Source organism: Chiloscyllium plagiosum, chromosome 18, assembly GCF_004010195.1.
Source record: "Chiloscyllium plagiosum isolate BGI_BamShark_2017 chromosome 18, ASM401019v2, whole genome shotgun sequence".
NCBI classification, from domain to species: domain Eukaryota; kingdom Metazoa; phylum Chordata; class Chondrichthyes; order Orectolobiformes; family Hemiscylliidae; genus Chiloscyllium; species Chiloscyllium plagiosum.
This window is the reverse complement of record NC_057727.1, coordinates 27979842-27994076: the sequence shown is the minus strand read 5'-3', so window position 1 is coordinate 27994076 and position 14235 is coordinate 27979842. Positions and strand designations below refer to the sequence as shown.

Genomic DNA, 14235 nt, shown 5'->3' with positions numbered 1-14235 from the left:
AAATAGCCCTCTGTTCGGTCCATGAACCCAATAAACTGTTTAGTCCCACATCTGTGTAGGAGGTGAAATTCCTTATTAATTTACAAATTAATAATTCAAGATTGATTTATAACTAGTTCATTGAAATATATTGAGTAGTTCCACAGGATTGAGCTGTGTGCTGGCAAGAACAGTGCACTTATGTACTATCAAGCTTGAATTATTTTCTTCCCATTTTCTGACATTAATTGTTTCCCTTGTTAACAAAATAAATTACTGTATGATATAAAAAACAAAGAGTAATAGGGTAGCTGGGAATGAATCCAGAATTTATCACAGAATGTCACAGGAATTAAAAAAAATTCATTTGAACAAATTTGAAATGTAAGTGATTTTATTGTATTTGGTTGGTTAATTCCATTATTCAGTCAGAACACAACATCTACCAAATTAGTGCTTGTCATCAAAAATACATTGAAAGAGTAACTTTGAGAGAGTGATTCATTATATATTATGTCTAGTTGAATAGAAAATATCAGATCATAGAACAAAAAATCAGAACAAAGCTTTCAAGAAGTAAGATTACAAAAACAATAAACATATTTACACAGGTTTACAACACGTGTGTCATTGGTGTACTTGTGGGACCTGATATTTTACTGGATGATCTTGCTAAGGGACAACATATCAAGGAGAAATAGAAGGAAGCTAAAAACAATACAGAACACATATATGATAAAAAGCCATTATAGGTTAAATGTATAAAGTAGCTATGATTTTCTCCATTTGCAGTTGTACAAGTCAAAGAAAACTTGCATATGTACTTTGAAGTCAGACACTGAAAGCATGATGAGAAATTATGCTATATTACACTTAGGAAAAAAAACTATATTCTCTTTACTTTTTTTTTAAGTGGACGCTTGCCGGTCTGAAGTTGCTGTTATTGACCACACAGTGTAGTGTCAGAAACCTCCAGTGTAGAAAAAGTAACCATCTTCCGGAATGTCACATTTTTGTATTATACAGATGTACTAGTCAAACTGCACAAAGAAGCAGTGCATGTTCCAGTCAGGTTTGTTTAGAATGAAATACATTGAAACTTATCATGCTGGAGATGGCACTAATGCCCCCTGCAGATACTGCCACAACACATCGTATTAACCAAATGCATCAAAGCCACCTCATGAACTAAGTGGCACATCCAGGAAGCCTTGTCTCGTCAGGATAGAAAACAGCAAAGCAGTTCCAGACTTTTCTAAAAGCCTACCACTAGTCTCAATCTCTATTGAAACCCAGATTTATAAGAAGAATCCTGCATTTCATCTAAAAAATGAAATAATTCCTAGACTACAAAAGTTAAATTAGTGTGTCTTTAATTGTCTCACCACTGAGCTCCTATGAAAAAGAATTCTGCCAGACCAGCCCACTGCAAGAACTGACTGAAAGTTGGCTGGTGGAGGGTTGTTTTTCAGACTGGAGGCCTGTGACCAGTGGAGTGCCACAAGGATCGGTGATGGGTCCTCTACTTTTTGTCATTTGGATGCGAGCATAAGAGGTACAGTTAGTAAGTTTGCAGGTGACACCAAAATTGGAGGTGCAGTGGACAGCGAAGAGGGTTACCTCAGATTACAGCAGGATCTGGACCAGATAGGCCAATGGGCTGAGAAGTGGCAGATGGAGTTTAATTCAGATAAATGCGAGGTGCTGCATTTTGGGAAAGCAAATCTTAGCAGGACTTATACACTTAATGGTAAGGTCCTGGGCAGTGTTGCTAAACAAAGAGACCTTGGAGTGCAGGTTCATATCTCCTTGAAAGTGGAGTCAGAGGTAGATAGGATAGTGAAGAAGGCGTTTGGTATGCTTTCCTTTATTGGTCAGAGAACTGAGCACAGGAGTTGGGAGGTCATGTTGCGGCTGTACAGGACATTGGTTAGGCCACTGTTGGAAAATTGCATGCAGTTCTGGTCTCCTTCCTATCAGAAAGATGTTGTGAAACTTGAAAGGATTCAGAAAAGATTTACAAGGATGTTGCCAGGGTTGGAGGATTTGAGCTATGGGGAGAGGCTGAACAGGCTGGGGCTGTTTTCCCTGGAGCATCAGAGGCTGAGGGGTAACCTTATAGAGGTTTACAAAATTGAGGGACATGGATAGGGTAAATAGGCAAAGTCTTTTCCCTGGGGTTGAGGAGTCCAGAACTAGAGGGCATAGGTTTAGGGTGAGAGGGGAAAGATATAAAAGAGACCTAAGAGGCAACTTTTTCAAACAGAGGGCGGTACGTGTATGGAATGAACTGCCAGAGGATGTGGTGGAGGCTGGTACAATTGTAACATTTAAGAGGCATTTGGATGGGTATATGAATATGAAGGGTTTGGAGGGATATGGGCCGGGTGCTGGCAAGTGGGACTAGATTGGGTTAGGATATCTGGTCAGCATGGCCGGGTTGGACCGAAGGGTCTGTTTCCATTCTGTACATCTCTATGACTCTATGACTCACTGACACTAATTCATATGAAATTAATACAAATATATTTAATTTGTAATTGTAACATGTTTTCATTTCCTTTTTGTTTCTTTCTTTGGTTGTGTGCATTTGTTACAATAACTACCCCCAGTTTTCAAATACATTAATGCACTCTTCTTTGTTTTAACCCTAAGGAATTGCGGTGTCATTTTTAAATTGGGCTTCACAATCGCAAGGTTTGGAGCGAAACATAACCACCCATTTCAAAATGAAAATAACCGTGAAAGAACAGTAAATCACCTCTGTTACAACAGAAGAGAAGGAGCAGGAAATTATTCAACTTGCCTCTCTCTCATCCATGATATTATACGCAAATCTTTTTAAAATTAGCTTTTGTTGTTTGAGAAAATTGTAGGTTTGTGAGCAAATAATTATTTTATAAAATCTAATTTTGTACTAGTGTCATAGAGATGTACAGAAACAAACCCTTCATCCCAACTTGTCAGACATCCTAAATTAATCTGGTCCTATTTGCCAACATTTGACCCATATGTCTCTAAAACCTTCCTATTCATATACCCATCCAGATGCCTTTTAAATGTTGTAATTGTATCAGCCTCCACCACTTTGGCAGTTCATTCTATACCTGCACCACCTTCTGAGTGAAAAAGTTCCCTCTTTAGTGCCTTTTAAATCTTTCCCCTCTCGCCCTAAACCTATGTCCTCTAGTTCTGGAAGCCCCACCCCAGGGAAAAGACCTTGACTATTTATCTTATCCATGTCCCTCATGATTTTATAAACCTCTGCAAGGTCACCTGTCAGCCTCTGACACTCCACGGAAAACAGTCTCAGCCCCGTGGCTATTTTAAATGTAACTGTCTAGAATTAGCAATGTTTGAAAGCCTGAATAGGCACATCTGAAGGATGATCAGAATGAACTAGTTATGGTGTTAGATAGAAGACAAAAGCAAATAGTGCTGTCATTGAAGCTAGTTAGAAAGAGAGAGCCAACGTTTATATAATAGTTTTCATGACCTCAGAATGTCCCAAAGCACTTTACAGCCCATTAAGTACTTTTTGAAGTGCAATCACTTTTGTAATGTAGGAATATAATTAATTATGTTGCTTCGAAGTGGATTCTCCTGATTAGAATTTCAAATAGAATATAAAAAGCAGAGTTTCTATTTTTCATAAAAAATGGCTATTTAACCTCATTTAGCCCACAGCTCCACAGTGGATGGAAATGAAAGTTCTTGCGCAAATGCTGTTGTATTATTTATGTTCGTCTGTTTAGCCCTTTACTGTTTGTAGATGGTCCTTTCCTGGATTTGGTACTTGGCTGCTTCAGACAATATCCATGAGTAACAGTAAATATGTTTTTCAAGATGGGCTCTTATGAGCTGAACCGTCATCGAGAATGGCTTAAATCAGGCGTAGAAAAGGGAGCTTCATTTGAAATGATTGCAATTTATACATTTAGGCTGTAATGGCTTTTCTTTATGCTTATAGTCCATTATGTTTTTGGCTTCCTTCTATTTCTCCTCTCCATGCTCTCCCTCAGTAATATTGTCCATAAAATATCAGGTTCCACATTGACACTGATGACACTACGCTCCACCTCACTATCTCAACTATGGTTTGGAGTTTAAATAGATAACTAATTACACCTTTACTGCAAATTATATAGCACTTACATGAAAGGTTGGTGCAGTATCACCATCGAAAGGATAATCAGGACTATTTTTTTTTCATTGGCATGCGGATTTGATGTTTGTTCTTATTTCTGAAACAGAGACCAAGCTCACTGACGAGTGACAACAGTCTTTTCTGCAGCAACTTGAGTTTTATGGAAAAAGGAAAATCCTGGCAAAAAGCATGGGTAGCTATTCCCAAAAGTGATCCATTGGTACTGTATTTGCACATAGGTAGTCAGGTAAGAATAAGTATCGCCGGCTCACTCAATCCAGCTTTGTATAAATTTCATCAGATTAAATGTGAAGTAGGTCAAAGGATTTAGTTATTTTTAAAGGAAGAGAGTCTGCACTTAACTGCAGCAAATTTGGAGCTATCACATGAAAGCTGCATGTGCTACTGCCTATTATTACTGCTCCCACTCTTCAAGTTCTCTTCTGGTTTTCAGTTCTGTGTGAAACAAGCGGGTATACCCAAAGGTATTCAAATTGTTTTCTGGCTTATTTTGGAATTGAACTTTGTGAACTTTAGTGAATACAAATTTTGTGAAATTGCTTAGTCACAGAGCATAGAGCAACAGTGTAAATCTGGTTTAAAGGACAGTTTTCCTTCAAATTCTGTACATCCTGTAGTTGAGAAAGACAAACAAATTGTGAATATCAATATGCATAAGCTGTTAACTGGGAGATATCATAAACTCACCTGCCGACAACTGACTTTTCCTCCTTGTGGTAATGGGCCAATCCTCACAGAAACTAGAGAAGGAGAGGTGACATTCACCATATTTATGATGCAGTATGCTATGGCTCTGACATGCTGCTGTACTGTGCACAAAACATATAGTAAAATTCATCAGGATGTTTCACAAGAATACAATATGACGGGAACAACCCACATCTATACTGCACGAGAGGACAGTGCTAATTGGTCAGTGAGTGGACTCTGATAGAAGCATCAACATAGAAATTGTACCCAAATATGCTGATTGACCGTTAACAGCCAGGCTTTGTTAGAGTCAACTTGCCTTGTTTAAAAGTTAATTGGTCAGGGCATTGTCCTGAGAGATGAGCTGGCAAATTGTTGTCACTTAGTTTGTTCAGTTGAAACAGGTACATTACTCATTTGTAGAATAAGCAAAATGGCTTTTTTAGCTTGATGGCAGCAACCTTTCCATGGTGAGCACCTCAACATGCTACAGTGCTCCATTGAATCACATATCTTCAGACTAGGAACTTTACAATCTTCTAGATTAACACCTTTAAATTGTGAACCAACTTCCATTCCTTTTCTTTCCCTTTTAGCTTTACTAGTTACATTTTCTGTCACCATGCCTTCTACTGGGACTGTCTGATGTTTCCCAGTCTGGCAGTTAGACACACCGTTGTTCAGCCATTCTCACATTCTGATCACTTAATCTGATATATCCTTGTCCCCCAGCACTCCAACTATAGCAAAAATGCTGCCCCCTCCATAGTTCACTTCAGCGCTGATGAAGAGTTATTTAGACTCAACGTTAGCTTATTCTCTCTCCATGGATGTTGCCTGACCCACTGTGATCTCCAGCATTTGTTGTTTTCAGTAGATTCCAGCATCTGCAATAATTTGCTCCTGTTTAGTGGTGAACATCATTGTGTGATACAGCGAACTTGCTTGTTGCTCAAATGTGTGAGATACTTTACCCTTCCAAGATAACCTGAGATCGACTCGGGTCCTTTCAGAACCAAGAGTAGACTTAAATTTTATTGTCACGTGTATTCTAGTACAGTGAAAAGTGTACAAACTCACCATTCTCTGGTGCTATCTAAGAATTCTGTGGTATATGAATTACTATGCCAATTTGATGTCACAGATTTTTAGCCATCTGTCCCCAAAACTGGCAGATTTTGATTAAACCCTTTATCTGGTCAGCTGTCCACAAAAAGCAAATTACCCAATAGTACATTACCCAACCAACCCATGCTTGCAAAACTTGTAGCAGTGTCTAATATTAGATTTGATTGCAATTGGGCAGTGATTGCTGAATAATCCAGAATGTGTGAGGAAATACATAGATAACTCATCAGATATATCAGTTATACTTAGTGTGACAAACTTACATGTACTGCACAGGGCCCTGTTCTTTGCAGACAGAAAGAACACACACATGCACTGTCCCTGTTTCAGTTCAACAAAAAAAAGGCATATTTATTGGTTCTTTCTTCAGAACATTGCCTTGAGAAATCCAAGTCAACCTGCCTGGTTTAAAATTTAACAACTACCAATCAGTATTAATAAGTACATTTTCCATGGTAACATATCTAGAAAGATGAAAAGCTTCAACAATGTATTTGTCTTATTTCCACAATACTCAAGCTCTGTACTACTATGACTTTTACTAAAAAATTAATTGTTTGATAATTAATTCCTGTCTTCCCTCATATGCTTCAGTTTCTCTCCTTTTCCACTATCTCTTCCAAAACCTACATGTAGGGATTGGCCTGCTTTTAGGCCTCGGTCATTGCATTTATGGACAGCTAGTTGGGGAAAAAAAAATTAGTGATCTTTCACAACTTGGCTCAAGTACTTTTGTAGAAAGTGTATCCAAGGCTGTGACTAACAAAAGGAGGAACACTAGTTGGGACAGGAGGATAACTTGGTATTCTTTGAATGGAGGCATGAGGCAAGAGGAGCAGGGTTAAAAAGACATCAACTGCCATTTATAAAACCCAATTCCCTGTTATTTTCTATTGAAATCATTGAGCAAGAATAGTGGAAACCTTGTGTAACAGGTGACTGATCTGCTCCTTCCAGTTTATCATCTTGCCTAAAATTAAACATTATCCTTGTGGAATTGTTAATGACACTAGAAAGACCATAACTAGCAGATGGACTACAATTTAATATTTCATTTATGAAAAATAATCCTCTGTCAATCAGCAACAAACTCTTACTGATCCATTGTCAGCTCAGTGTTTATCATGTATTGAGAATTGTGCTTGTGAAAAATGTTCAAAGTTAGAGTTTTCATGTGCACCTATCATGAATTCCTCTGATGTTCCATTGCTGTAATCAACTACCGGCATTAATTTCCTGAAACAGAAACCTTCCTTATGGTCACTTTCAATGGTGTTGTTGTAATCTAATGCACAAAAAAGCTCTTTACTACCTCTAAATGTTTGTCATAGATCAGCCAATAATTCAGAGTGATCACGTTTAATAACAGCTACCAAAACTTTGAATAGATTCTATGGGCGTTTTGCAATCTGTGCAAGCAGATTGTTTATAACATCAGTAAGGCATTCTGGCAATGAAATGAATCTTCTCATTAATTGGCTGTATCTCATTTTTGACTAGTTCTGTGGAGGGTTTCTATCCACAAGACCCAGCAAGTTTTCTCACACTATTTCCCAAACCTGCCTCATTATCTATACACAATACTCCTCTGGTGCTCCACTCGTCATGCATTCCCATTTGCCACTTGCAGACATACTCTTCACTGCCTGAATATCGCAGGATCCTGATGTTGGTGGTAACTTTGAAGTCCAGCCATGAACCCAATCAACTGTTGCCCTTCACTGTGCACGTAGTGGGAAAGCAATCAAAAACCAGTGCTTTTCGGGATTCATGGGTGGCACATGAAAGTGCACAATCTTTTATTGCTGTCTAAGAATCAAGCCACACGCCTTGCCTGTCTTTTGCCTCCTCCAATCTTACAACCTGTCTAAGTCAGTGCTACTCTTTCCCCAATGCCCAGAGTAGGCCAGCATTTTTTTCATTCTTCAATGTGGGACCATCGCATATAGAAAAGCCTTCAAATGGTTCAAAATATTCATTTGTATTCAGCATCGGCAGAAATGAACAGTAAAGAAACAGAAGCTGCATTTACTACTTAAAACAGAAACGGCTTGCTTTTTTGAACACTGGCAAGTTTACAGTCAGTGACTTATCTAATTTACTGAGACCAGGTATCAAATAAGGCCTATCTGGCTTGTTATACTTGACACTGCTGTCATCTATCATGCAGAAGGTGATAATCCTCCCTTCTTACTGCTCTTGTCTTCCTCCATGGAATACTGCTGCTGCTCTCCTAGCTCTCCATCATCCATCACATCGCTCTTTGCCTGCTCCAGTTGTGCAGAGCACAGATTACAATGATTTGTGGCACCTTTTGAATGTTAGGAGAAAGTGAGGACTGCAGATGCTGGAGCTCAGAGTCAAGAGTGTGGTGCTGGAAAAGCACAGCAGATCAGGCAGCATCTGAGGAGCAGTAGCAGGGCTGACTGCAGGGAGATTAAGTGGCAGCACATGGTTGTGAGTGTGGAGTGGAGGATTCGGAAAGAGAATCGTTTCTGAAGGTTTTGGATCTGTAGTACGTAGTGGTTGACCTGTTCAGGTCCAAATTGTGTCCGTCTGAATGTAGTCCGGACTCCATGCAGAATCAGTCGGTTCCGTAGGCAGGCAATGAGGAAGGTGACGTGGCTGTGGTAGCAAGTCTGCTTCAGGTCATAGCTGAAGAGCTACAGGGCTCTGCTCCACACTCGCAGCCATTCACCACCACCTAATCTCCCTGCAGTCAGTCCAAACAGGACAACAGAACATACTACAAATCCAAAACCTTCAGAATCTGTTCTCTATCCGAATCCTCCGCTCCACACTCGCAGCCATGCACCACCATCTAATCTCCCTGCAGTCAGCCCTGCCATTGTTCCTCAGATGCTGCCTGATCTGCTGTGCTTTTCCAGCCCCATACTCTTAACCTTTGGAATGTTGCCAGAATGATCCAGGTATCAGTATCTCACCCCCAGGAGGTGTGTTTTCTGAACCACTATCTCCTTGGTTATAAAGTGAGCTGCATTTGATCTAAGCAGCCTCAGTCAGGGATTCCATAACAGAATCATCAGCCCTTGTCTCCCAGTAACCATCCTTGTAAGACATTCAGCCCCTGAAATGAAGCAGGAACATGAAACTTTCCAAAGATAAAGGCATCATAGGAGCTCCCAGGGTACCTAGTATGGGCATCCAAGAGGTGGTATAAATGATCACAGATGACTTGCACATTAATGGAATGGAATCTTTTTCTGTTGATGAACCCAACTGGATAATGATGTGTCACATTCAACACGATATTCATACTATATTTTTGTGCCTTCTGTCTGGAGGAAGCCAGTTGAAAGGCCTACTGCGTGGGCTGTAGCATTAAAGTCTTATTTGGGGATAGAAGATGAAGTGTTGTGATCTGACATGAATAGCATCAGTAATGGTTTTGATTCATTTTTTGGTGCAGACCGAGATCCATGTGGTTTCCCAATGATTCCTGGAAGATGCCAGCAAAAACATTTGGTACAGCTTTCACCTTGGCAATCACCAGGATAGAATGGCCACCCATTCCTTCATGTCCCATGTCCTGCTCTAATAGTTGGCATAGTTTTGTGACAATGTCCTGGCAATGACACTGCTCTTTGCTCATCTGGAAGAAATGGCATCCAGAGGAGACCTTTGGCTGCAATTTTATTTTCATGTGTAAGCTTTTCAGCATCCTGCTGCTGGTCATAGGCTTATATCTACATTTCTGTGTGTCTTTATAACATAACAGCACCAGCTACAGCCTATGGATCCATGAGTACCACTTGCAGTAAACTTGTAAGGGGAACGTAAGAAACAGAACAAGTTTTTAGTAATGTGAACAGTCAGAATTTGCATCGCTCTCAAATGATGGTTCAGCACAGTGTCCCACTCAGTGGGACATGGAGCATTGCAGCAAGAAGGGCCATGGAATATCTCCACATGAGTGGATATCTCCACATGAGCTGCCACCTTCTCCTCCTAGCTCCTCATCAACCAAACAAGGCAAAATTGCATATAAGAGCATGCTAGTGAATACTTAGTACCAGATGAGAGGGAATCATACCCCTGCACAACCTATAGGATTTTATACTATCTTAGTGCTTTGCTCCAGGTGCCACTTTTAAGATCACCTATGATTATTCCTGCCTCATAAAGATGACTATGATGAATCTGTAATGACCAATAACGTGATCAAGATTGTTTGTGACCATGATTTGTATCTCTCACCGTGGATCACTGGTGTGTATTTCACAGGCCTAAACCTGTGATCACAGATAACTTCACAGGTAACTTCAGATTGATGCAATAGCTCCTTGAATGGCCTCACATCATTCACAAATAGAGTCTGTGTGCTCAGATGGGGAAGGAAAACTACTGACTTTGCCACTTTAGGCACGGTTGCATCAATTTTCCATTTGCAATTCATATTTACAATCACATAAATATGTAAGACAACACAACCTGCATTTGACAGGGTGAGAGGACCTACCCACACTCTCTCCTGAAACTTCACTCTGACCAGCTGATCTATATATTCCAACATATCACTCAGAATTATGTATTCAGTGCTGAACATTACCTATGAGCTCTGGCTCGACAGTTTTTAGTCACATTTAACCTTATCAAGAGCCCTACCATGGTCACAGTGGCAGCGTCCATTGATCTCTCACACATGCACATATACTCACTCACATCAATCACTCACTCATTCCCCTAACTTCACTAATGCAGCAGTATGTCCTGATAATCCCCTTCACTATTATTTGAGCTGATCCCCAAGATTAACCATGGCCCATGTTCCAACTGAGTGATCAAGCCCCTGACTGATCTCTCTGCAAGCTCCAACTGATATATTGTAAATTCCCTGACGATATGCACTGGACCTGCAGAACTGATCACAGCCCACTTCTGGATTGTAGTGATGCTGAACCCTTGACCCTGACCGCCTGAAGTGGTCAACTGGACTGAGGGGATGATGCCCTTCACCTACTGTACCATGGCCACCTGACTGTTGGCAACCCCTTTTGACTTGACTGAGGACTATTCCCCTTACACTTTGAGAGATGGCCATTTGACTGAAGCACATGTACCTTGGCACGTTGTCTGCAGATGTGAGTTTAATACAGCACAGTGCTGTGCCTAACAGCAACATATTCATTCTGTTGAATAAACACTGCATGCTGTCAACCGTGACAAACTGTTTGGCTTTGTCTGCACTAAGCAGAAAGGGAAGACAGAGGTACTGAGTCTCCTCTGTGGCTGAGGGGACAAAACAGAAAATGGCAAGGCAGGGAAGCTGTGCCTATCAAACCTGGCACAAAATGAGTGAGCACTCATAGCGGTTACCACTCTGACTTGCATGTTGGAAGTTGCTGCTGTCTAGTTTCTATCCAGTGAATGGCAAAATGGGGAACTGCATTTTAACAGGCAAAAAAGTCATCTAGAGCTGAAACACTGGCTTGCTGTCTTGCGACAGATGTTGCCTGACCAGCTGTGATTTCCAGCATTCTTTGTTTTCAATTTCATCAGACGTTAAGATACTAATGTACTCACTGGTGAGAATCTCATCTCTCTGTTCAGCACTTGGTTTGGAAATAGGACATTTACACTCGATGCCAGGAAGCTCTGCACGTGCCATCACCGATAATTTCCTCAACTTTCTTGCTAACATTCCACCTCATTCAGAAACTGAGGAGTTTCTGTCCATTGTCTCTATTTTGATTGCATGCAATGGCTTCCCTTGGCTTCTGACAATTACATGTCTCATCTTCCCAGTGAATGAAAAAACAATCCACCTTATCATGATAAAGTGCTGTGGGTGTTGGGGTCATTGGGAATGTTTAGAACCAGCATGTCCAAGGACAGTGGAACTTGCGTAGGGAATCACTGAAATTCGGACCATAATCAATGCTATCTTTGCTCACTGATGTAATTTTTTTCAACTTGAAGATTTTCTGTTCTGCTTTCCATTTTCAAATATTGTGAAACCTTAGTAGCTATTTTACTTCGTATACTCGGTAACATTGACAAATTAATAGAATTCATGATATTCAAGGATTGTTATTGCTTTTAGTTTTAACTGTATCCCGTTGTTAGAGCAGAGGAAAGAAAGATTTCAGTATCAGCACAATACTATGATGGGGAAGAAGTGAAGCAGGAAATGTTTAGTTGATGAAAATGTGGAGCTATTGCTCTAAAATTACTTGGAATTCTGAAGGCATTGAAGATAATTGTTCATAGGAAGTTCTAGATCTTTCCATATCTTCCTGTAAAATACCCTAAACTCCTAAGATTTGGCTGTATGATGTAGATATTGAGTTCACATTGCTTTAGGATGTGGAGGCTTGCATGTCATTCCAGGTACAAGACACCTGATGGATTCAGTACTGACACAGTGAAATTCTGAAACAAAAACAGAAATTGATGGAAAAACTCAGTAGCTCTGGTAGCACCTGTGGAAAGAAAGCAGAGTTAATGTTTTGAGTCCAGTGACTCTGTCCATCAGAACAGTGAAATTCTGTGCCAGTTTGTGTGATATCTGAAATATTTATACTTGTTAGTTTGCATTTTATTAATATTGGAAAAAAATTTGCTTACGTGCAAAATTAACTGCTTTTCTTACCACACGTAACTATCTGAAGACCAAAAGCTTTTGCACTTTTCAAAATTTGCATGTTATACCATATTTTATGGAAGTAAATTTATATTGATCACTCTTAACCAAAAAGAAGAAGCTGGTTAAGATCATAAAATAATTCTCTGTTCTGCAAAATGTTGAAATGTGCTCTTCCGTAGTTTGACGCAGAGTGCTGTGTCTTCAAAAGTTAATTAATCTCAAATGAGTTACAATGTTTTTAAAATAAATGAGATGACCTTACAGTGATATTATTTTTATTTTTCTGACAGCAGTTGAAAATTTAGAGCTTATATTTGCCATTAGAATTTCTGAAACTAAACTAAGCTTTCACTCTGAAAGTAATACTGCACAGATTGTATATATTGGTGGCTTTGTGAATCGTTAATGTATTCAAGTTGTTTCTTTTCTGGATTATGTGGATCTGAATTTCTTGAGATTGGACTTGAAGAGAGGACAGTGACAGTGTGCTCAAGTTTTTATCTGCTTTTTTTTAAAAAACTATTTTACGTATTTTTAAGGGATTGTTTCTTTGCAGGATGGAAAAAATGCTCGTACTATCCCCTTGCCTGGCTATGAGATCGAACTTCCCAGTTCCGCTGATACGATTGAGAAGAAGCATGCTTTCAAGCTGAGGCAGTCTCAACAGATCTTTTATTTTAGTGCAGATGATGAAGAACTTCAAAAAAGATGGATTGACATAATCTCAAAAACTGCCAAGGGTGAAGTTGAAGAAGAAGCAAGCAACTCAGTAGAATAAAAAAAACAGTGGCCAAATTAGCAACAAATAAGACCAAGGCTGTATCGCAACTTTCTATGGTGTTAGCTGTGATTTCCAAACTTGAATTAAACAGTGAGGGCACTTTGATTTGAGCAAGTGTTTAAAATTTAAATATAAACACCAGACTTAAGTGTTTTGTGTGTTGTTGGTTTTCAACAATTATGGCAATTATGTTATTGAGGAACCTAAGCACATGAGAAAAGTGTCATAATTTGCAACTTAATCATGTCATTCATTCCATTCTGGTCCAGTGCAGCATGGTTTCTGTGTAAATGTGTTTAACAGCAGTACTTGCAATTCCTCTGTGCAAGATGTATAGTAATTCATTAGCTAAATGTATGTTCTTTTTAAGTTAAAACTTGTGAATCCTTGTGGCTGGCCACTTATGGTCTACAAATATATGTATCAATTCTTTAAACACTCAGTGCTCTTTGTCCTCTGGCATTTGATGATGTAATTAATTCTTCTTAAGTAAAAATGCTAAGTGGATTTTTTTCTCTCATTTTCCATACTGCTAACAAAAGGCAGGAAAATGCTGTACACTTGCAAATTTATGCTTCCTGTAGCTTTTGTGGTGCAACAACCTGAACCAGAAATCTGTGTGCCAATTTTACTTATTTATGTATTGTGCTTTTAAATAAACATGCCTGCTTTTCACCATTATTGCCTCTTAGAGGAGCTGAAGTCAACTTGATCTGACTGAGTTAGTGTGTATTTGTGCATTGTGAGAAATGTCAAAAATCCCTGGATTTTCAATGTCAAGGCAGTGGAGGTTTGAAGGAAAGAAGTCAATTGGAACTTAGAGTGCGACTTTCATCGTCTTGAAATATCTTTGGGTCTTAGATACTGACAGAATGGACTTGC

At 39.5% G+C, this 14235-nt stretch overlaps 1 protein-coding gene across 5 annotated transcripts in view; it reads left to right on the top strand.

Annotated features, from left to right (window-relative positions):
• The window catches only part of LOC122558995 (FYVE, RhoGEF and PH domain-containing protein 3-like), a 222232-nt gene extending 208198 nt beyond the window's left edge, over window positions 1-14034 (top strand). For 4 of the 5 annotated variants that reach the window (XM_043708039.1, XM_043708043.1, XM_043708042.1 and 1 more), the window contains exons 18-19: window positions 4233-4373; window positions 13129-14034. In XM_043708039.1, coding sequence (XP_043563974.1) covers window positions 4233-4373; window positions 13129-13350 — 363 coding nt within the window. In that variant the 3' untranslated portion in view covers window positions 13351-14034. The remainder of the gene's footprint in view (window positions 1-4232; window positions 4374-13128) is intronic. The other variant, XM_043708044.1, reaches the window with a different exon arrangement.
• The last annotated feature ends 201 nt before the right edge of the window (window positions 14035-14235 follow it).